Source organism: Toxorhynchites rutilus, chromosome 3 (genome assembly GCF_029784135.1).
Source record: "Toxorhynchites rutilus septentrionalis strain SRP chromosome 3, ASM2978413v1, whole genome shotgun sequence".
NCBI lineage: Eukaryota > Metazoa > Arthropoda > Insecta > Diptera > Culicidae > Toxorhynchites > Toxorhynchites rutilus.
Window position 1 is genome coordinate 129,412,445 of NC_073746.1, and position 25,846 is coordinate 129,438,290.

General features: G+C 38.8%; 1 protein-coding gene across 16 annotated transcripts in view; it reads right to left on the reverse strand.

Moving 5' to 3' along the window:
- The window catches only part of LOC129775065 (dual 3',5'-cyclic-AMP and -GMP phosphodiesterase 11-like), a 375,931-nt gene that overhangs the window by 15,905 nt on the left and 334,180 nt on the right, over window positions 1–25,846 (reverse strand). For all 16 annotated transcript variants that reach the window (XM_055779279.1, XM_055779278.1, XM_055779280.1 and 13 more), the window contains 4 exons: window positions 6,328–6,478; window positions 4,906–5,061; window positions 3,858–4,058; window positions 3,624–3,785 (listed from right to left, as the gene is read on the reverse strand). In XM_055779279.1, the coding sequence (XP_055635254.1) occupies window positions 3,624–3,785; window positions 3,858–4,058; window positions 4,906–5,061; window positions 6,328–6,478 (670 nt within the window). The remainder of the gene's footprint in view (window positions 1–3,623; window positions 3,786–3,857; window positions 4,059–4,905; window positions 5,062–6,327; window positions 6,479–25,846) is intronic.

Here is a 25,846-nt window from a genome sequence, read left to right on the forward strand (position 1 = left end):
GGTCATCTTTAGTTCTCAATCAGTTTAAATAACCCAAGCTGTACCATGTTGTAGTGTGTATCTCGTTTTATGCATAAGATACTACTCGTTTAACCCTTTCACGTACAACTTCGAGTCTCACTCGATATGAAATGATTGTGCCGAAACGTACAATATCGAGTCTCTCTCGTGGTGCGCTTGTATATAACAAGGCGCTAAGACGCTCAGAAGAATAGTGAAATTACTCGATGCGTGGCCCATCGAAGTGTTTGCATTTGGTCCGCTGTTTTGAAAATTAAATCGTACGGGAAGGGGTTAAACTCTTCAAATCACTTATACTGCTTGTAAGCTGCATCTACTACTCGTACGATCACTCCTCATAAGTTCTTGATAGGGTTTTGATCTGGTAAACAAGCTGACCAGTCGAGAATCGTAAGCCCTTATTCATCAAACCATGCCTTGACTTTCCGGATTTATAATGTTCAATTCATCCCCGATGTCACTGAATATTGAAGCAGTACATATCGCCTTTCATTGCGTCCTGGTGAACTTTTCGTTGAGCATAAAACCATAAAACCATAAACCCAGTACTTGAATGTGTCGAAGGATCGGATTGAAAACAAAACAGGAAAACATTCACGCGACACGCGTACAAACGTCTGACACGATGTCAATGATGGTATTTTTCTGAATGAGATTTTGTTCTCTTTCACTGTCAGTTGATTGAAGATGAGTATAAATATTTCCGATGTTCCTTCTCAATGACACAATGAAACGAATGAGTGTGGGAAAAAAGACGGGTGGGTAATGTCGGGGACATAACCGGAGTGACGTAGGACAATACAAAGGGGACAGCTTTTGTTAAATATATATTTTAAATATATTGTTTAATTTCTTCTCCTACGTGAATACCTACCTATCTACCTGAAAAATGGATTAGTTTACTGTTTACTCTTTATGAATATGTTGATGGTTCTGAAAAGAACCTTTGGTGTTGTGTTTTTGTTATCACTCGATATTCCCATCTTGTGTTAAACCTTCCTGTTTAGCTATTGCGTTTGCCACTCCCCACAGCTTTCACAGTTGGAAAATTTCTTCCCATCCAGCTTGGGACATGTTGTTCAGTAAATTACATTTAATGCAACGTGCCGGAGAAACACTTTGCCACTCACTGAAACTAATTGTTGCCTTGAAGCTGCTCTGTTCTTGATGCGGGTTTTCTGATTGTCGTGAGCAGCTTTGCAAACCAACTCGAGCACTCCGACGGCCGAAACTCTATAATCGTTATTAGGTATACTGGTGCTCCGGCACCAATCCGTTCGGCCTAGTTACCCTTGCGGAGCAATCAGTGAATGCGACCAACAGGGAACTGGAGACCTGCACGGTTCGAGTGAGACTTTGCCTTTCCCTTAACTTGTCCTCCTTTGTTACGTCCACGATGCCGATGCCGTACAACCACACGGGTTTACGGTTTGAAAGAAAATAAGATATTTGTTTGGGGTCCGCGTGTTTTATACTCTAGCGGTACACACTCACAGGATAGAGACAAATCGGCAGACTCAGCCAGAGGGGCGAGTCCAACGAGACGAACGAATGAGCGTTAAAAGGGAGCGATGGCAAAAAAATAGATTCATTACGATTTGTTCGCTCGTTGGATTCACATGCAGGCTAAAAAGGGTCCTTTTCAGGATCACAAAATTATCTTCAATCTAAAGAGTTTATTGTTTTGTTATCACTTGATATCCCCATCTTGTTCGGCTAAACCTTTCTGTTTAGCGATTGCATTTGCCACTCGCCACAGCTTTCACAGTTGGAAAATTTCTTCCCATCCAGCTTGTGACATATTTTACAGTAAATTACATTCAATGGCACGTCGCATTACCACCACTCAGTGTCGCATTGGAGGCGATTTTAACCTGTAATTGAACATTTGCGATGACAGTGGTACAGTGTCGACTTTCAATGTGGGGTCATAATTTGGATCTCTATGTTTACAAAAATGTCCAACTAAATAAATCGCATTACATGTCCGTCCAATTAGCTAAATGTCGAACTAATTGTAAATTACTGTACTTTCAATCTGGAAACAATTTAAGAATTGGTGAAAATTGAATAATCAGGAAAGTCCCCAACTATCAATAAGCTCAGAACAACTGCCAAATTCACATACTCATCAGATCCTGGCAAACAAATTATGAAAACATCAATTTGTGTTTTATTATTATTTTGGATAATGTTTTAGAAAGCATTGAACTTTATTTCCTAAACTCTTTTTTGGAAGGTTTAATGGCCCTGAAAAGCGCCTTGTTTTATGGAATGGTTCCAATTTAGAAAACTTAGTACTCGTGGTTTTGAAAAAAACCATTTCGAACGCCCTCGATGCCGCCTTGTTCTGGATTTGCCACCAATGCATATTATAAAAAGAACAAACTTTTTTCTTCTGCTACCTGCTGCCGTTTTGCGATTGCGTTTGCCACTCGCCACTCGCCACTCGTTGCAACTGCCTGTTGTCTTGATGTCCACCGAACCGAATGTGTTCTGTTCCGAATGCGGGTTTTCTTATCGTCGCCAGCAGCTTTGCCAGCTAACTCGATCACTTCGGGGGCCGAAACTATATAACGCCAGCTAGGTGGACTGGTGCACTGGTACTAACGCGCTCGGCCTAGCTACCCTTGCGGGGAACTCCAGATCAACACGGTTCGAGCGGGATTTTGCCTTTCCCTTCACTTTTCCTCCTTTACCATGTCCAGACATGGCTGCTTGGGTTGGTTTGTTGATGTGTTGTGATGCGAACCGATGTGGTGTACGGTTTGAATGAGAATGATCGTTACAGGAAGGAAGGAAGGTATTGTATTATAGAGAATTTAAACTTTTGCAGTTCATTCGTCTCTAGCCTTGAGAAAGGCCCTTTGAAAACTCTACTCTATTCTACTCCAGCGCTACCACCTCCGCTCTCTTGCCTTGAGAAAGGTACTCGATCCCTCGCCGTCCAGCCCGTCCAGCAACGATGTTGTCCAGTCGGTGTCTACATAAAGAATGATCGTTACAGCAGCGGAGCGGGGATTTTTAAGCTGACTGGCTGGCTCGAGAATTACGCATGTGTGAGACTGCGACCAATGTTTCCCTCATTTTTTTTCTTTTTCCTTTCCAATCGTGCTTCATTGTATTTCGCTGCTGCTCTGGTTGCCCGTTTTGGTCGGTACGAATTGAGAAGCACATAGTGCATTTGGACAATGCTTGATATTTCACAATTATTCAATTATTTATCTCAAGAAAAATGAAATGTTATTCGTTATGATAGATGCGTAGATATATTTCCTATCAATTGATGCAAAAACCTTTGCGATCTATTGAGAAATGCTCGAGTTATAAGCGTTCCAAATCTTGCATTTTTTCCTTCTTGTTCAGTGCCTAGATTTCCATTTCACCCCCTATATCTTCCGGTTAGACGTAGTCCTACGTCAAAATGCAAAAACTAAATGTTTAACGTGACGGGTTGTCGGTTTCATTCAATTTAGTTCGGTTTATTTATTGTAAACTGCAGAACATACCAGGGTGAATTTGATGTTGTCTCAATATCTGACAGTAGAATGAATGTGAAATTTTGCTACCCTACTCAGAAAAACAACATATTGACAGCTTACCTCGCCGGTTGTGGCCACGTAACCAGTGATGCCTATGTTGATGGGAAAGCGGGACTCGAAAGGACTCGTCCTGGTGTCACTCTCGTTTCCGCTGAGATCATTAGCTTCAAAATCAAATACGCGCGAGAAGCTTCCCTTGGAAGCCTCATGCACCAGTAGGATCTGTTGATTGAAACCACCCAGCTCAATTAGTGAAATAAATAGTTGATGCTAACACACGTATGAACACCGTACCTGAACTCTTTGGCATTGAATTAAACTCTGCATGTGGGTTAATATCCGGAGCACCATGTGCTCGATTGTGCTCTGCTCTTCGAAAATCATCCTGGCGAGGTCCAGCAGGACCTGGTTGCGCTTCACCTCCAGCTGAGACTTTTCATACAGTTGAGCGTTGCGCAGTCCTATCCCACAGAACTGCAAATAGGCTGCAAATACCTGCCAATGAAAGGGGAAATCAATATGAATATGGTCTTCAAATTTTGTCATCGTTCGAAAACGAAATTGAAATAGATGCAACGAACGCAGTTCCATATGGATCGAATTATATGCAATCAATCAATCAATACCATATATGCATTCGCATTTAATTTTGATGAAATTAGTGTGAAACATTGTTGCGAGAACAATAAATGAAATACTACAGAACTTCCCGTATAAGGTTGAACTCCCTTTCACACTGTTCAATCTCATCCAATCCCATTTATTATTCAGAAACTCTAATGGAGGTGAGAAACATTTCCAGATGATGAGAATCTGAGTAGAGTGTGGCGGACCCATTGGTGATAACAATTACGCATAAATCAATACAATATCATCGATTGAGTTGGCTAGGAAATGATTTTGGCTTGTAGAGTAGGTAAGATTATGTTTGTGTTCCGTTCCATCTTCCGTTGAATTTATTTAAATTTGTATAGAAATCGCTTTACTATGAGGTTTCATTCCTGTTTCAAACAATTATTTTGCGTCAATTTCGATAATGCACCTATTCATATTTAATTCTTTATTTTCATAAACAATTGAACTATATGATATCAAAGGATATCAAAATTGTCAAATTTCAGTGTTGGTGTAATAAAGAATACAAGATTTTTTATTACACCAACACTGAAATTTTCTTTCCCCTCAACATTTTCCATGAAAAGAACGGTAGAGAATTCGACGAGTCGTGCATTTTTCAGCGGATTGCTAATTATTAACATTTTTTTCTTAGAGAATGTATTTTAAAATACCTTACCATCTAGCGGAATCGAGAAAAATGGTCTGTAACAACAATTCGACTCACCTTTTCATCAGCGGAAGAAAAACATTGGTCACCCTGTTTGTTGATCACTTGCGCCACTCCAACCACATCTCCGGAGACATCCTTGATGGGCATACAGAGCAGTGCCTTTGTACGATAGCCAGTTTGTACATCTATTTCCCGGTTGAAGCGGTCATCCTTCGACAATAAAAAATAAGCGAGGAGAAAAAATACGAAATGAAACGAAATGAATAAAAATTCATGCTAATTATTGTGGCCTAAACCCTAAATACCAAAAGCCCATTCGAGTTTCCATAGATTCACATAATGTGTGTCGAATGCTTTCTATTTCTGAGACAATGAAAAATTATCGACGCCTAATCGTAACGGCAAAAGAAAAACCGAGGAAAGCGCCCGAAGCCTTCTTTAAAACATCAGATGGTGGGTTATGGTGGGTAAGAACTTGGGGTTTTTAAGTACTAGCAGCAGCTTTCGTGGAATGATATCTCGTCTGACAAATGCTACCCCATCAATCAGACTTACGAAATTGTATTTTCCGAGTGCCGAAGCTATTTGAGGATGGCAATTTTCGAACAGAAACACAGTCTTCACTCTTTGATACGTGAAGGAGAAAAAATTCGCCAAACATCAATTATAGCCGCTAAGCTCGCTTCAGGGGATCGTTACAAACGATAATAATGGAATACCATCTGTCACGATATTGACTGAATTAACGGTGAGTTATTTATGAAGCAAGAGCTTTTTTTCACTTGTTTTTGTTTTTTTTTGTTCAAATCTCTAACGTTACACATTTTTCATCATTAATCTTCTAGATAACGAAGAGATTTCTGGGGGTAAATTGATTGTTGTATCCATTAAAATTATTTTTCCCCACAGATTCTTTCCGCACAAGAGAGTCAATATTACGGACAATAGGAAAATGTATTATGTTACAGTCGATAGAAATATTCATATTAATGTCAGATATCAACAGATTCTTTTCACAAAGATGAAACAAATCTGGGTTCATTTGTTTTTGTTTTTTTTTGTATCCTTAACTCCCCGAAGAATCAAAGCACGAACCCCCATTCTACCCAACTTGATGAATCTATTTCAGTCAATTTACGCGGGATTATTTCTGATTCACGGCTCATTATTTATGTAAATTGATTCTTGAAAGCCTGCCACCAGACATCGGCGAAATGTTCTCGCAGCATCAATCAAGGGATCTTAGCGGTACGCTAAGAACGATAAAATATGCCCGTTCCTTTTTTCTCTGAAGCTCTCACTAGCAGTTACCTTTTTTTGCCTTTTCTACGCCATTACCCACACCGGGGGCTATTTACTGGAAAGGGTCGAAAGTAATTTACCCGCAAACCGCCACCACCACCACCATCGCCATCACCGCCCTCGGGGCATGAGCACCCTTCCGGGAAAGTCAGCTGGCAGTGACGTTAGACTTACCTGGTACGCATCGGGTATATTGACGGGCTCTCCGCTCTCGGCGACGTGTCCCGCAATTCCCATGCCCCACGCGACTCGCACCTCATCCTGCTGTTCCATTTCCTCCAGCGTGCTGCTCGAGCAGACGTCGAATAATTTAGAAACTAAACATCTGCGGAGAAAAGCGTACAGAGTGGGAGATATGTAAGTTATGGTGTTAAAATGTTCCAGCGATAAGAGATCGTTTAAATTTTCTCGGCGGATTGGCTGGAGAGAGCTGTCGGATGTTTAGGATTTTTCCCTAGAAATGTGCGAGGTATTCAAGAACGAAGATAACAGTTTGTGAGGTGATGTGCAAGAAAAAAAACTAGACCGAGAATGATTGTGGCATAGGACGATGTGAAGTGTACTTGAAGGACCGGATGAAGATGTTTTCTTAAGGAAAATGCCCGTTTTCTGTGTCCCCATATCGCTTCTATTCCCGTTTTTTGAAGAATATTGTAGCCTCTTTCCAGAGACTCATAACCACAAAAGTGAACCCTTTAAGAGCAGCATGTGATATGGACTCATCAGTTTTAGTAAACAGAACATCAGAACAACAAAAGTGGTTATGCACCATTGACCATTTTGTCCCCAAACAACAAAGTAATTTCTATGAAAGTTAATTGTTGAAAAAAAAATCTGTTTACCTCCCTTAGAATATGAACAGTCGTCTAAATTGATGATTCGTCTAAGATATCGGGTCGAATAAACTAAATTTTACGAAAAGATCCTTCAATACAATGCGCATACAACGAGCATTTCTGTTTTTGTTTATATTTAGACATGTGACAGCTCTACAGGATGATTCAAAAGTTATGAAATTCTTCAAACATTATAGTACTAGTTATACTGGTCAGCACTGCCGTGATCTCGCAAAGTGACGCAAGCGCCAAAATGGACATTTTACTTTTTATGTTATAAATCGATAAAGAATACCAAATCCTTTCAAACGACTGCGAAGTTTTATAGAAATGTGGAAAAATGACCCCGTAAAAGCTTGAAAACGGAATGACGTAAGCGCCATTTCCCTTATAATGTGACGTAATTTGGAATCTGATGCGATATGATTTTTAATCCGTCCTGATGGCATAGAATGAATGAGAAGGGACAACAAATTTCAAATAACAACATCAATCAAGGGACAAAGCATCTTGACGATGTTCACTTACTTAATGTCTTTTTCGGATGAATTGAAGCTGAGAGTTGATCGAAGGATAATGTCTAAAATCTCCATCGAAACGCATAACAAAACTCGGAACATCCTCGCGTAAACTGTATTTGCTTTACATCGGATAATTTCGGACGGAATTATCTTATTCAACACGGATGTTTTCAATTCCATTTTGGATTGGAATAGAAAATGCTGTCCATAGTTGTTACTATCGGGCTCTCAACTACGTGGGCCCGCTCGACACACGCTACAAAGACGGAAAATGTGTAGAACTCTTCTCTCTGATGCTACCTCATGCTCCACTCAACGGTGGCATGCTGTAGACAATATTAGGAAACAGATTCTCCCATACTTTGATGGATGAACGCCAATCGGTTGTGGAAACAGCGATTAAAATTTGCTGTTTTCACAACAAACTGGCGTTGGTAACATAGCTTAAATAAAACTGCATTTTTTCCAAAATCGAGCCGATGACAAAAAACATTGTCAATCAATTGTAAACAATTTGTACAGATCAGATTTTCGTAATGTACTGATTATACATGCAATTTTGCGAAAAGTCTCGTACTGAAAGTTTCTCCCTCTGGCGCTTGCGTCACTTCGCGAGATTACGGCAGAGCAGTGTTTGGGTTTCGATCAATATCGAATGATACATAATGTGTCATGCGAGGAACCTCTCACGAACATATAACCAAATATGAGTGGATCATTCAGATATTTGTATGAATGACAGTAATCACTTGTATTACACTAAATGATTAAACCAAGAGAGAAACGAAGACTGTTGTTTGCATATTCGAGCTGTACCAAACATCGCACACCCTTTTCGAAGCCTGCATACAAGTTTGAACCGCATATATCGTCCCGTTCTACTATAGGGCAATTGCTACACATACATGCAGAGCATCTGTTGGGCAAATATCATTTATTTACATTCGTAACTTCTAGGCAGCAGAAGCGGATTTATCATAAATCGACGTTCTTGTAGATGATTTAAATATAGTTGTGATCTTTCTATTAGCGCGTAATATTCCATAGAACTAACATGAACTTTGTGAAACAGTTAGGCAAGCTATTCACCGAACAAGAACTTTTGTGTGACGCATATTACTTAATTTACTAGCACCTATTTCGCGATGTTCATTGAGCCACTTTCCCACTAGATTTGAATCGAAAAAATAACAGGAAAGGATTATCAGCATGTTCGGACCTAGATTCAAGACACAGACGAAACTAACAACAGATTAAGGATATTTGCGAACGAATATTCATTATAGTTTACTTCTTCACGAGACCAGCATTTCAGGGCAAAAAGCACAAAGCCTAAATGGGAGCACACTTCACCTAATCCGGCTATATAATCGCAATGTGCAATTTGCATTGTTTCTGTGAAACTTTTTGAATAATCAATCTGCTTCCATTGATATGGACCAGTCATAACAGAAATTTCTATTTTTTCTCGTGTATATGGCTTTGACTCGCATGTTATTAATATAGTGTAGCGCGTAATTCATATAACTATTTCGCTAAAATAATTTTTTAAACAAAGCTCAATCTTGTCGATCCATATAAATCCTATGAAGCGAACTCTTTTGCCTGCCCAACAAATCACTAATACAAATGCACGCTGCAAAGCGCCCTATTTGCGGAGAGCAACGAATGGGAAGAGAGATAAAACGAGAGCGTTTTTATTTCTAACTGGAGCGGTGTTGCTAGTAAAACTATGCGGTCTATATGAATATATATATTTTAAGGGATAGCAGCGTTAAGGTGAAGGTGAAAGCTAGTCATTGTAGTAGTATAGGTAAACCTACGTGTAAAAATGGGGTAATAGTGTTTGTGAGAGAAGAGCAAAGCACACGTAAATAGATCAATTCACTTATCTGACTGTGTGGCGCTTCATTGACACGAGTCTTCGAATACATTTGAAAAAAAAAACAATTCAATACTAAAGTAAAATGTATGAACGATATGTTCCGGTGAACAATTGCAAATATAAATATAAAATTCTGATAATACGCGAGCGTGACATGAGCAAATTTATAACACATGCGAATTGGGGCTCTTTTGGTATTAACAAGTTCTTCCGCATAGTAACTCGATGTTGATAATTTCTTAATATTTTCATTCATTGATCGTATTGTTTTCAAATATTCACGTTGGAGAGCCTTAACCCTTCTCTTCGTTGGCCGAGGCATTTTGATTGAATGTGGTACTCTTCCGTTAACTGTTTTTGAAAGCATAGGCAGCCGTGGCAGTGTTCCGGGCTCTGCAATACAATTTCTTTACCCAATGTTAAAGTTGCTTAAACTTACATTATAGACCCATTAAACGTAAAAATAATAATTGTATTGATATCAACACAATTTTATTCTATTGATTTTCATGACATGAAATGCTATGACTCAGAAATAACATTTTATTGAGTGGTTTTTATAGCTGTTTCGATGATGTTGTCTGGCATCAGTGTCGAAAAAATAACGATGCTTTCAGCAATACAAACAAAACCTTTGCCGAAAATTGAAAAATGAAAAATTCAACTTTCAGAGCACTAGCTCGACTTTTCTGACGTTTTTCACTATACAGTGCGACAGCAGATGAAAATTTAATATCTTGTGAGTAATCGATTAGAGTTTGGTTGTATTACTTGATGGGAAGTGTGCGAAAACGATAATTTTCTTCATACTATTTCGCAAAATTATTGATTTTTGGGCAAGGGGTGAGGAAGGGAGATGAAAGAAATGAGCGCCATTGTGGCTAGCTTCCACCTTCACCTTAAAAATGGAAAATATAATCTGACTACCCTTCCCTTAGCCTCTATCGAGCTAAATAATCATATAGTTTGCACTCTCTGAGACTTAAAAATCAGGATCTGCTACATTAGCTGAATATGAATCATTCGCTTTGCGTAGTCCGTACGATCCTGCTATTTCATGATGCATGGAGAGGTTCGATATGTATATGTTAGTGGCAAAGAACAAAATAAACTTTCTGCACCGAAGGCGTATATGATGGTTTTGCTTGCATGCTGGTGTATCATGAAGTGCGAACCGATGCAGAGTTGTCTCATTCTATTTGTGTCGTGATTTGCAGCACGTAACAACAAAAGAATGCCGCTGGGGGAAATGATTCATGTATGATCATATTTGAACGAACGAAAGCGATTTTTTCAGTGAATGGATCAATTGGCAAACACTGCTGGTCAGACCAGTTGATAACAAACCCGATTATATACAGACTAGACCACGATGTCTGTTCAAAAAGTATCGCGACTTTCGAATTTACGCGGAATACGTATATTCGATTCTAGATTTTTTTTGTGGTATTATGTTGGTACTCATGTCTCTCACTTATGCTGATAAGTACGGCTATTTTGAATGTTCAGTTGATTTTTGACAACTGCGTGTCTTACACATGTCTTGGTTCATCTTCGATTTTTGCCTAACACTAGAGAAATCCCTTCGTAATACTGAAGCAAAATCGGCTATGGCTATGGAATTGCTTAATGGAATGGAATAGAGTAGACCACTCTATCTACAAGAGCTGTTCTAAAAGTATCACGATTTTTGTATACCCACGGATTACTTGTACAGCGCGGGCTCGATTATATACAGTCTCCGATTTTTTTTATTGCATATAATCGAGTCCTGTATATAATGTAGTCAAAAAATTTTTTTTTATTTGTTTTCATGCATATATTTTTCGTTTATTGAAAGTGAAAGAAGAATTTAATTTTTGATTTGAAAATAAATTGATTAGGGAATGGTATACTTGGTTCGTTGTGGTTGAACACAATTTAGAAAAATGCAGATCAGCGCTTCTACACTTCAAGGCAGCCCTTAGGCTGTCTTACTCACCATATCCCGACGACATCTTATTCCAGGAGCTATCCGAAGCCGAAAAATGTGTTAAAGATTTGGATCTGTCTTCTTGGAGAAAACTATCACTTTCATCCGATGCCATATTGTGGGTTTATGGTTCGCTTTGAATGCAATTTCGTATTTTTTTTACAGTCTGCAACACAGAATTTTTTTTGGAGCTGTTGTCAATTATCCGAATGACATCGTCATTTTACAGTCGATAGATTATAATTTTTTAAATTATTTTTGTGCTCCCTTGGCCGAGTGGTTAGCGTCATAACTAACATGCCGGGTGTTCGGGTTCGATTCCCGTTCTGGTCGGGGGAATTTTTCGTCAAAGAAATTTCCTCCGACTTGCACTGTGTTCACGCGTATTCTAGAGCTTGCCACTCAGAATGCATTCAAGGCGTGTTATTTGGCATAGAAATCTCAACTAAGTACTAATAAAAATGACGCAAGTAATACTACGTTGAGACGGCGAAGTTCCTCTAGGAACGTTAGTGCCATTGAAGAAGAAGAAGAAGATTATAATTTTCTGAATCCAATGGTATAAGTAACTCAATTTTGAAAAAAATGGCGCTTGGTTCGTTTTTGCAGAACCCCGACCATATAGCAGTGGAACATCGAAATTAGTACATTTAAATAACATTTTGGAAGTTAAAAATTTTAAAGTTAATAATTTTTAACCCTTTCAATACGGCAGTGTGCTCCTTCGAAGTGTTACTGCTGTACGGAGCACTGCACCGAAAAGTATGCACATCGCGCTGGTATGATCGATGTGCAGTATGACATTCATGTCGTCTAAAGACGACGCTCGTACACACAGCTCATCGCGCGGATGTCGTCTATAGACGACGCTCGTAGCGAAAGGGCTAATGCGTAATTATTAATTTCATCCCAAAAATTCATACTGAACATGATTGTTTCCATCAATCAAATTAAAACTCTCAAACCACTCTACAATTTGTTCTTCGACGCCCAATTTCTATCTTTCTTAATTTCGCTGCAATATCGATATAAACGAAAAAAAATAGGGAAAATTCAAGCAAAATCTTCAAAAATCGCGAATTTTACCCCACTTTACTTATAATAGCCACTGATATTTCACCTTAACGTTGAAAGGTTAAATTTTTCTTGAAATAAGTCATATTTGAACTATAAAAAAATATTATTTTTTTCAAACTGTATATAATCGAGTCCAAAATTATATATAATCGAATCACATATAATCTAGTCTGTATATAATCGAGTCCGACCTGTATATGATTTCAGTTGTTGACGTGCTCGGGCTTCCGGCACGCTTTTCGTCGTTTACATCTTTTCGAATCTTCGAGAACATTTTTTCGAACTCCGATAAACGTTGTTTCGCTCCAAGGTAGGTTCACCAGATGTCACAATCAATCCATTTTTGATCCATTTTTGCAATAGGCAAAAATCGAAATTGAACCAAAACACGTGTACGAAAAGCAGTTGTCAAAAATTAACTGAACATTCGAAACAAGTACGGCTTGTCAGCATAAGTGAGATACATGACTACCAACATAATGCTACAAAAAATCTAGAATCGAATATACGAGGGTCGTTCAAAAAATAAGTTTTAGTGCCTCAGAAATCGCGGAAAAATAAAGTTAGGACAAAAAACAAGGTTTTTTTTTCTCTATACTTTTTTCTTTATACTTTCAACACATTTCGGCTGGTTCGTCACTTTTACTTCCATTTTTGAAAGAATGTCGGGAGTGAGAATTGAACTCGTGATCTCTGCGTGAGAGGTATGGATGTTACCACTACGCCAGATCGCCTCCGCAAAACAAGGTGATTTTCGTAATCTTCGTTTTATTTTCTATTTTTCTACATAATCGTCGTAACATTTTTCATAGCGTGGCACGAGTTTTTCTATTCCGAGCGCAAAGTGCGTAGCGTCCAACTTTTTGAAGTACGATGTAACTGCGTCACGAGTGATAATTGATAGTCGCTAGGGGCGAGGTCAGGGGAGTAAGGAGGATGCTCGAACACAGTCCAATTCAATTGCTCTTGAGTTATGCGAGCAGAATGGTACCGCGCATTATCGTGGATGAGGAACACTCCTTTCGTCAATAAACCTGGCCTTTTGTTCTTAATCGCGGTTCTTAATCGGTCCAAAACTTCACAATAGTACGGTGATGAAACAAGCGTTTGGCGGTCAACGATTCGATAACACTGAAGAAATTCCTGACGCAGTTACATCCTACTTCAAAAAGTTGGACGCTACGCACTTCGCGCTCGGAATAGAAAAACTCGTTCCACGCTATGAAAAATGCCTCGAACGTTACGGCGATTATGTAGAAAAATAGAAAATGAAACGTAGATTACGAAAATCACCTTGTTTTTTGTCCTAACTTTATTTTTCCGCATTTTCTGAGGCACTGAAACTAATTTTTTGAATGACCCTCGTACGTACACCCGTAAATTCGAATATAGCGATACTTTTTGAACAGACCTCGTCAATCAGTCGAAAAACAGACGATTTTGACAGGACCCTTTCCGATTTTTTTATACATTGTACTTAAGGTGGTAGCTATTCAAGATCACAATTTTCGATGTCAGATGACCGATTTTTATTACGACTAATTTTTTTTTATAAGGACGTATCAAAAAAAGATACAAAAAGTTGTTGAAAAACCCATGAACTATTTAGGAAAAATAACATTTTAAACACACCGTTAAAATACCTGGATACCGTGGAAATGAGATTCCACAAATTTTTAGGTTTAGGTTGATGTTAGGTTAAGTAGGTAGTTAAATAAGTTTAAAAACGAAGGAAACAAAAAGTGTGCAAAATTAAAAATTTAAAAAATTAAATCATATGATATGTGCATTTCATAATGCAATTTTCTTTATCTGGAATTAAGATGCAAAGCTAAAGCTGGTGCTTCCGTGTCCGAGTGGTTAGCGTCACACCTAACATGCCGGGGGTTCGGGTTCGATTCCCGTTCTCGTCGGGGGAATTTTTCGTCAATGAAATGGCCTTCGACTTGCACTGTGGTCACACATACTCTAGAGCTTGCCACTCAGAGTGCATTCGAGGTGTGTTATTTGACATAGAAATCTCAACTAAGTACTAATAAAAATGACGCAAGTAAAACTACGTTCAGACGGCGAAGTTCCCCTAGGAACGTTAGTGTTATTGAAGAAGAAGAAGAAGCTAAAGCTGTTCACTTAACTTGTGAGAACTTTGTATAAAACAGTAATCAAATGTAATAAATATATGTCTTTATAAATAAAAAATTACAATTTAAAAATCATTACATGAAAAAATCTCAATAAAATTTAACGTTTATAACTCAAAATATGTTCCTTTCGATATTTTCAAAAATATTTTTACTAGAAAACTATTTCAATTTAACAAAGTTTGGGGTATAGTGGTGCAGTGTCGAACACACGAAAATTTCAATAGTTTGCGAAATCTTAACCATTTAAGAAAAGTAATATAAAAATTCGAATGTAAAAGCTATTATACATGAAAAACAATTTTTTAGTAAGATCTTCTTACGGTATATCTAAAATATATTTTTTCTGAACAGTTAAGTTGATATTCCAACAACTTTTCGGTACATCATATCTTAATCAGACATCTGGACTTCGATTTATTGCGAACAGTTATGTGATCCAAATCGCGTTCTTCTCGAAACCTGGTTTTATCATCTTTATCAACATATAATAATGTAATTTTCAGCACATAGCGTAGCGGTTTGTTAATATCATCATTTCTGAATTGTATATGAGCATTCTAATGGGACGACTTTTGCGACAAAAATTGAAATGGGATATGGGAGAATACAGAAAAATTCATTTTTCAGTGGAATATTTAAATTATTGAAAAAAAAATGTACTGGTGAGGTTGAAACGAACAGTGAAATGTTGATATTACATCCAATGTATTGTGGAAAGTGGTGGAAGTATTCAACTCCTTTTCCTATCGCATCCTCTGTTTGTTCTATTTCAGTAAGGCCGCAGTGACATTGCTCCGACTTGCACAGTGGTCACGCGTTTTCTTGATCTGTAGCCACTCAGAATGCATTCAAGGCGTGTTATTTGGCATAGAAATCTCAACCAAGTAATTATAAAAATGACGCAAGTAATATTACGTTGAGACGGCAAAGTTCCTCTAGGAACGTTAGTGCCATTTAGGAAGAAGAAACATGAATTCCCAAAGATACACCCAAACTAGCGTTGGCTGAAAACATTTCATCTTTGGCAGAAATGATGCCATTTCGTGTGCTGGAGGGTCAAACGCGCAAATAATGAGCTGTTTTAAAAGCTTCAAAATGGTTTGTATGTATGCAAGCAGATCTCTTTCTGTTTTCTTTTCTCATTTCGTTTGGGATTGTGCAAAAAAAAAGTCCATACGACGTCAAAGGGGATCGAACCAAGGCCGGCTGGATTGCAAAGCTATTTCACGCGACTACGCTATGTATATAGCTGCCAGCGCTGTTATATAGAAGCGTGATAATATAGCACCTCACCATAAAATGAAGTTGGAAAGTGTTTTCTATGAGGATAAAGAAGAACATGAACTAGAATATATCTTTCTTTGTCTGGGCCGTATATTTGGCAAACTATACGAAAAGCTTTCATATGCTTTCATTTAAATGTGTCTCCTGTTTCACTTGCTCATATTGGCGCTAGCATATATATTATAGTGCACCCGTGGCCGAGTGGTTAGCGTCTCACATTATCATGCCGGGTGTTCGGGTTCGATTCCCGTTCTGGCCGGAGGATTTTTCGTCAAAGGAATTTCCTTCGACTTGCACTGCGGTCACGCTTATACTAGAGCTTGCCCCTCAGAATACATTCAAGGCGTGTTATTTGGCTTAAGAAATCTCAACTAAGTATTAGTAAATGACGCTAATAGATTTCATAGATTGAGACGGCAAAAGTTCCACAGGGAACTTTAACGCCATTCAAGAGAGATATAGGGCCTTATTCCCGAATACACTACACGTGAAAACAATGTGTAGTGAGCACAACCTTATTCCGGAATACACGCCACTGTAAACATTTGGTAGAATTCATTATCAATACACCGAGTTCATCCACCGATGTTATTCTGGTTTACACTTCACGCTCTCTTTTGTGTAAACAGTCATACACTCTCCCGAAAAGTTGGTATATATGACGAGCTTTTTGGTAAATATTACCAATATTTAGTAAATGTTTGCAATACGAATTCTTCGTACATATTACGCGATATGATGTCAAATCGGCCAGTATAACCCAGTATAAGCAGTCGGTTCAACGTTCGTTTAACATATACAACATGTTATGTTAACCCTACCTTTATGCATATATTGTTATGAATTTATTGAGCTTTTGTATGCATCATTATTCATTTATTGAACTATCTAAACTATTTGAATTATTTATTGAACTATCTAAACTATCGACATCTGGTCCTGCTTCGATTGACTCTGATCCATGGCTACAAGTTAGGAAAAAATACATAGTTATTACTATGAATAGCTACGACAGACTACTCAATTCTCACCATCACCATTCACCTCTCCCAGGACCAGTTTGTAATTACTTCTCAGCCAAACACATTCGGGAGATATCATGAAACTGACAAAACCCAGATGGCATTAAGTGAAGCTAGCTTTATGCCCCGTTGCAACATTGACTTGACGCGCAGGAACCTGCGTCGTGACAAATCCGGAAAACATCTAATTGATCGATTCACCGATCACAATCGTCTGCAAAACGTTTATGAAGTTGTCCTTGACCGAATCCAACAGGTAGAACTAGGACCCGACAGGGCTCGTTTTTGTGTATCGAAGTACCCATATTCCTCATTATTGAATTCTCCGCAGCAGACGAGCACAAATCATTGCTATCCAATATGTATAAATTAAAATTAAAGAACATAAATTGAATTGATTTTCACGAATATTACTTATCTATCCCGAATCTGAGTTACCTGGAAGAAATGTATCATATATGAGGGGCTTAGAATGAAAGGGGTGTAAGTGATTTGATCGAAAAAGTTGATGAAGAGAAATCGATCAAGTCACTTACACACCTTGCATTCTAAGCCCCTCATATATTCTCACCCGTTTACATCTATTTTCGTGTGAATAAATCCATCTATAGCTATAGATCTCCCAAATGTAAACGCGTCATTAGAAACGACATCGGAAATGAACACAGGGTCATTTTGGTATCCACTCCACATCTACACGAAGTTCATTTTTACACTTCACGATCGGTGAAAACGCAATAAAGTGAAGTGAGATGTAGTGGAAACCTAAGTGTAAGTGGATACGGGAATAAGGCCCATATATTATACAAATGATATACATGTATTGGAGAGTAGAACATTTTCTGTTATTTTTCAGCTCATTTAATGTAATAAACGGAGATGCCGTAACATGTGCTAAAAATTAACTTTGGATGTACAATTCAAGTTCTTCTTAACACATTGCGGACCGCTCACGAGTTTTCTCATGTTTCGCGTTCCGTCTAATACGGATGGATCACGAAATGAACCGTTTTTTCTACACTTGATGGTTAAATCCTTGTTCTGCCAAGAATCTACCCAGGCCTACCGATGGCTCACCTTCGTCTCATCCACACCGGAAGTAACGATCTCATTCGTGGAATCCGAACGAATGAAGCGTACCCCCACTTCCCCTAGGTTTATTTTGAGAATCTTCAGAATAGTCTGAAGGCACGATCATGAAATTTCCTACGAACGATTGATTAACAACGATAAAGGAATAAAACGAAAAAAAACCAGAATAGATTTCATATCGCAATCAACATTAAATTATAGAGCAATGCAAACTAAATTGGTCGAAAAACATCCGATTTTTTTTTCTAAACCTTGACATGAGGTGACAGCAACCCAATATTACAATTATCATCATCATATTTAATACGATTGATCTTGGGAGGCTTCAACTCTCACGGAACTGCCTGGGAGGAACAGTACGACGACAATCGTTCATTGTTGATATACGACCTTTGTAGCAGCTTCAATATGGCCGTTTTGAACACTGGGGAAACAACACGTGTACCTAAACCTCCTGCTAACCCAAGTGCTCTTGACCTCTCGCTATGCTCGAATTCACTATCGTTAGATTGCAAGTGGAATGTAATCCAGGACCCCAACGGTAGTGATCACTTGTCAATCAAAAATTCCATCATCATTGGGTCGAATTCTTCTGAATATATAAACATGGCTTATGACCTCACAAGAAACATTGACTGGGAACAATATACGGACGCGATTGCTCTAGCCATCAATTCCAGAGATGGTTTACCCCCATTAACTATAACTATAAGGCGGAGTATAACTTCCTTTCTCGTTTGATCTTTCACAACGCAGTTCGCGCTATAACGAAACCCATCCCAGGTTCCACCATTCGCCGAAGGCCTCCCAATCCATGGTGGGATAGCCAGTGTTCCAAGCCTAATGTAGAAAAATCGAATGCATTCAAAACTTTTCGGAAAATGTGGAACCCCTGAAAACTTTTAAAAGTATTTAGACCTTCAGAATCAGTTCAAAAATTTGATGAAAAGGAAAAAAACGTGCTTATTGGCGAAATTTCGTGGGAGGTTTGTCACGAGAAACGTCAATGAAAAAAATATGGAAAGTAACTCGAAACATGAGAAATCGTTCTTCAACGAATGAATGCGAAGAATATTCACATCGATGGATTTTTAATTTTGCGCGGAAGGTTTGTACCGATTCCGCTCCCGTGCAAAAAATTGTTCGAGATATACCACAAGATAGGTGTGATCTTGATTCCGAGTTTTCGATGGTAGAATTTTCTCTTGCTCTCCTCTCATGTAACACTTCTGCTCCGGGATCGGATACAATTAAGTTCAACTTGCTGAAAAACCTCCCTGATGTGGCGAAACATCGCTTGTTGAATTTATTCAATCAGTTTCTGGAGCATAATATTGTTCCAGATGATTGGAGACAAGTACGAGTTATAGCTATTCAAAAACCCGGAAAACCCGCGTCCGACTTCAATTCGTACCGTCCAATAGCAATGCTGTCTTGGAGACGGAAATTGTTGAAGAAAATGATCTTGTTTCGCCTTGATCGATGGGTTGAAACGAATGGCTTACTCTCAGATAAACAATATGGATTCCACAGGGGCAAGGGGACGAATGATTGTCTTGCGTTGCTTTCTTCAGAAATTCAAATGGCTTACGCCGAAAAAAAAAACACAAATGGCTTCAGTATTCTTGGACATAAAGGGGGCCTTTGATTTTGTTTCAATAGAGATTTTGTCAGGCAAATTACACTCTCTGGGTCTGCCGCCTCTATTGAATAATATGTCATAATACTTTCTTTGTGAGGAACATTTGAACTTTTCTCACGGAGATTCGGCAGGGTATCTTACATGGGCCTCCCTCAGGGCTCATGTTTAAGCCTCCTTTTGTACAACTTCTATGCAAGCGACATTGACAATTGTCTTACACAAAATTGCAGCCTGAGACAACTTGCAGATGATGGAGTGGTGTCTGTCGTAGGATCAAACGAATCCGACCTGCAAGAACCCTTACAAGATACTTTGAACAATTTTTCAACCTGGGCCATTGGGCTAGGGATCGAATTCTCCACGGAGAAAACAGAGATAGTGTTTTTTTCTAGGAAGCATAGACCAGCAGACCAAGGCTTCAACTTTTAGGTAAACCGATCACTCATGCTATGTCATTCAAGTATCCTGGGGTCTGGTCAACTCCGAATGTACTTGGGGGGCCCATACTAGGTATCTGAGTAAAAAATGCCAACAAAGAATACACTTTCTCTGTACAATTACCAGCACCTGGTGGGGAGCCCACCCAGAAGATCTTTTAACGTTGTATTGAACAGCTATTCTCTCAGTGATGGATTTTCTGTTTTCAAGCAGCTGCCAAAACACACCTCATTAAACTCGAGCGAATTCAGTATCTTTGTCTCTGTATTGCGTTGGAATGTATGCCCTCAACGCATACCAAGTTTTGGCAGGCGTACTCCCTCTAAAAGATCGCTTCAATTTATTATCTTTTTGGTTCCTCGGCCGGTGGAAAGTCATGAACCCATTGGTGATCGGAAATTTTGAGCAGCTGATCGAGCTAAATTTTCACTCTGGATTCATGACTTCATATCATGAATTCATCTCCATTCAGGTTGATCGTTCTTCGTATATTCCCAACCGTGTTTGTTTTCCTGACTACATCAATTCCTCTGTACATTTTGATCTGTTCATGAAGGAGAAAATCCATGGAATTCCAGATTATCATCGATCGGGGATCGTTCCTTCGATCTTCAATGCAAAGTATGGGCGTATCAATTGTAATAATATGTACTTCACTGATGGGTCCTCTATGAACGAGTCCACAGGATTTGGAGTGTTCAACGAATTTTTTATCACCTCCCATAGTCTTCAGAATCCTTGTGTCTCCGCCCAGAGAGGGGTCTGAGCAGAGTTCCAGAGTTGAGAGTAGACTGGCTACCCGATGTAGTAGAGAAATGATAAGATCGAATATAGACAAAGCAGGTTTGATCTATACTGATCGATGAGTTTATTGCGACTGAACTTGTACTTAACATTTCGTGCCCTATTTATGCGATTGGCCCACAGTCATTTGAAAAGCGTTTGTTTGGATTGCGTCTGGAATATTCGATATGACACAATTGCGCGTTGTTTAGCGGGTTCTTTTCCATCCGTTTCTGGTTGTTTGACAATTCGCTTGTTATTGTTTGTGATTGTTATGATTGTCTAGATGTTGTTTTGTTGAGCTGTTGTGTTTCAAGAGGTGCAAATAATGTGTATCAGGTTTTGTTCAATTAATATTCAGATATATAGCATCACTAATTATTCTTTCTTTGCAGGTGCGGATTCAGGTTCTACTGCTGCGGATATTGTTCAAAGTGTTGTGTTTAGTGTTAAGTATTTAGTGTAATGTAAAGTGTTTAAATAAAGTTGTTTGTATTAAAATCGAGATGTGTTTGTTTCTATAGCTTTCCGTCTGGGCCGTAACACCTTGCTCAGTGTATATTGCTGAATTGGCAGCAATACACTGGGCGCTGGACAGCGTCGCCTCACGACCTGTTGAACACTATTACATTGTAACGGATAGTCTTAGCTCTGTCGAAGCTATCCGTTCAGTGAGGCCGGAAAAGCACTCGCCGTACTTCCTTGAGAGAATACGAGAAATTTTGAGTGCTTTATCCAGACGCTGTTATGTCATCACCTTTGTCTGGGTCCCTTCACATTGCTTAATTCCGGGTAAAGAGAGGGCTGACTCATTAGCAAAGGTAGGTGCGATTTGAAGGCGACATTTATCAGTGTCAAATCACCTTCAATGAATTTTATTCTTTAGTTCGTAAAAATACTATCGCTAACTGGCAACGCAAATGGAACGAAATGAATTGGGCCGGTGGTTCCACTCAATTATCCCTAAGGTTTGCCTCAAGCCATGGTTCAAAAGTCTGGACTTGAGTCGGGACTTTAATCGCGCCTTCTCCCGACTCATGTCCAATCACTGTTCGTTAGACGCACTACTTTTTCGTTTTAATCTTGCCGACAGCAATCTCTGCGTTTGTGGCCATGGTTACCACGACATCAAACACGTTGTTTGGTCGTGCGAGTTGTATCTTGTCGCCAGATCGAATTAAGTAAACTCTCTTCGGGCCTGAGGAAGGCAGCCCAATGTGCCGGAGAGAAATGTGTTGGCTCGGTTAGACCTTGATTACATGTCTCGAATATATGTTTTCCTTAAGGGGGTATTCTAGTCTAGAAATCTGAAAAAATCGAAATTTTTTTTTTTACCATATTTCTGTAGTTTAGGCATTCAAGAATATACTCTAGAAAGGACTTATCGAAAATCCTATTATTTACCTAGTTAGAGCCATCTTAGTGATGTGGTATCTAACCTGTTACGGCCATCACAATGAACTTCAAACGTGTTTCTCTCGGAACTAGTTTTTTTCTAACTGGCGTACACGATATCTCAAGTTCTACTGAACCGATTTATGTCAAATTTATATGAAAATAATCTGCATACATCTCTCTATCGCATGAACCAATATCCCCCCCAATTATAACTTTTTAATTTTACTATTTTTAAAAAATCGGTAAACGCAAAAAAAACGTTTTAAACAGCATTTTTGTTTTCAAACGGCCGCCATTTTGTTAAAACCCATGTTTTTGACTTGTCCGAGGTTCATGCCATAGCGACATCTTTACTGATTCAGAATCTGTTCGATTTTTTTGTTTCAGATAACCAGAAGGACTGGAATCGTGTACGCCATGGCACAACTTTTTTTTGAACACCCTCACTTCACCAGCATGTAACTATTCTAATTATGAATATTTTTTTTCCGTCCTATTTTTGTTTCATTGTTGAAAGATAGATAAACAAATAATGATATAATGGATAGTAAAAATATTCTTTGTTTTATTTTTACGGAGTTCGAAAAAACGTCCGAAATTCGTGTCTCTACACTAGAATACCCCCTTAAAGCTATCAATATTCGAGTGTGATTGTTCGTACATCCTTTTCCCCTTCTTTTCGTCCTTCGCGAGCTATCGGTTCCCATCCTTCTAACATTAGAATAAGTTGAATTGTAAATACGTATTAGATGTAAGGATAGTTTTAAGAATTGAGTGTGATGTGTAAGTGTGAATGAGAATGTGAATGTGAGTGTGAACATTGTTATAATATCCTCACATCCCATCCTTTTCCTAATGAAGATGTGTCACCCTTCTAAACTCGAGTCGACCGCGAGTAATCGGTTTCCTATTTTATTAACCATAGAAATAAGGAAACATGTTAATATATTCTAGTAAAAATATAGTTAGGAGTTTGGCTCCTTTAAACCTATGTAACTGAGCCTGTAAAAATAAACGGATTAATTAAAATATAAAAAATCATATTTAATTGACTATTTCTATCAGAATTATTTAGAATTCATTTTATTTTATTACTTTTTTCTTTTTTTTTTTAATTCTTAGAATTCCCAAAAACTCCGTCATACACCATATTTTAATCCGACAACTGAATTTCGAGTTATGATCTTCCGAAAAAAGGACAATGATTTTGGAAATGCCCTTATGAAAAATGGTCACAATTAGAATTAGTCACTCGATAGGTAAACTTGGGTTTCGGGAATCTTTTCCGAAGATAGATTGGCCAAATGAGGGATTAGTTATTGTGTAACTTTCGATTCACTTCTGAGTTAATAAATTTTTGGATCGAATCAAATTATCAGGTAAAAATAGCGAAAACCTAATTGGGCATACACAATCAATCAGAAAACCATTGAAATTTCCGCTAAGACAAAGTTTGGTTTCTTAATTGCTTTTGAACCGCTTTTTTGCTCTCTTGGGCGAAATATTGTCTACCCAAACTTCCTTTGTGTGAAACGTAATTTGCAATTTCCTCTCCCGTGCAGATACCAAGAATATTGGTTTTAATTAAAGCTCGTTCAAAAGTGCCAATTAAGCCTACCTGTAGCGTGGGTGGTTCCCAGAGGGAAAGCCTTCCCCGAGCTCACGTTACCACACAACACAGAATGATGAACATCAACTGACGTCCTGTGTCCCCGCGCAACTGCTCCGGAACGAATTTCCTGAAATCTATGTTCAGACAAACCCGTCCCCATGTCTGAGCAAATCGACAAATCGCTTATTGTAAACATGCAGGTCAATAAGCGAGAGGAGAAAGGGTACATTCAATAGCAAGTTAGTCGATTTGTAGCAGATATGCATGCGATCGATAGTTATTGTCGGCACCTGGGGAGTGCTGTAGTGGTGCTCCGATGTTAGCCAGAACGCTCATTCGTCCGTAACTAGCAGACAAACTGTCCGTAATCTATAGATACCAATCTAGATCCTGTGCAGCCAGTACAGAGTTTGAGGCTGGAAATGGCAGTGCAGTCCAGATCCGAATGAAAGCTTGCTATCGGAAGGATTCGGATTGAGTAAATTTTACGCTTGGGATTTATCGGAACTTATTCTACATAAACGTATGCGTTAGTGGAAGGAAGGATTATGTTGGCATACCGTACACAGCAATCAGTTCATTGATAATTATCTCCCTTTTCAAATGACTATTCAACAGCAGGGCTTGATTACTCGATGGAAGCAACGATTGTCGAGTGCACACAACTTTGTAGTAGCACTGAAAGCGCAGTGGAACGATTCTATGAGATGAATGCATACACGGTGGCGCATAAGTCACGCAACGCTCTCTGAAGGAAAAAAAAAACGACCGCGCTGCAACTATTGAGCGTGTTGTTTCCTAAGAAGTTCAGTTGTCGACTTTGTATCGTTTTTCATATAAAGATTTTGTATCGTGAGACATTTCTTTTTATACGAATTTTTTATGTGCAAATCGGTTGCTGACTTATGCGCCACCCTGTACATCAAAGTATTCACTAATGATAGTATTTAAAATAACGGATAGCTGGTTACTATGCTGATAATGGTATTTTGTTCGTTTAAGTTGAATGGAGACCAGCCCCTGAATCTAGAAACTGAATATGAAATTTCATTATGGAGAATGAGTCTTAATTCCGGATATTGTACTAAAATCCTGTACCAAGAAAAAAAAATATTTTTAAATCTACTGCACTACTTTAATAAAAAAAGATTCAACATATTGAACCATTGATGTAGTACCAGATTCATTGTTTGTTTGTTCATGCAATGACTGTTAAGTTGTACAATAAGACACAATAAGAGGTCTGCCAACAAATCAATTGTCCCCAATCTGATTTTTCGATATGTGTAACACATTAATCACATGTGTCGAGCACTTCATCCTGCTCAACGTAATGTGCAATCGCACTTACGCGAGGCTGAGCGATGTGGCGCTAATGAAAATTAATTATAGCTCCCAGCCAGCCAGGCAAAGGAAGCGCATAGAGGAAGTGACCGAGATAGAGATAAGAACCGTACGGTGCTGCCGTTAAAATTGTGTGCTTTGGATTTGCGAACTCTGAACTAAGTACTCCCCAGAAAAAAAAACACCCTTCGCAGCACTCGGGAAGTATGCACCCAATTTTGGGTGCATGTCATGCGAATGGAACACCGAGAATAAATGACCCGTGTATGGGGGAGGGTATGCTCCAACTGCACAATGTCAGAAAACCACGCTGCTGATAGCGACATTTGATGAAACCACAAAAGCTTACTCGCTCGGAAGAACATTCTGTTGGACAGATAATGCCAGAATGGAGAATGGAGGAAAATTCAGGACAACGCACACAGCTGCACACGACAGAGAAAAAGCTGAATTTAGCGACATGAATATACTTTCATTAGGAAAATTAGTCTGGATTAGGAGTTTCACTTAGCACAATACAGCAGCCTCTGCAGCACTCTCACATTTCTGCTCTTTACACGCTAGGTACGAGGAACAATGTGAAGTATTTTATATTTATTTATATAACATCGGGATGCTCTTTTGGTAAGATGTTTTGTTCTGT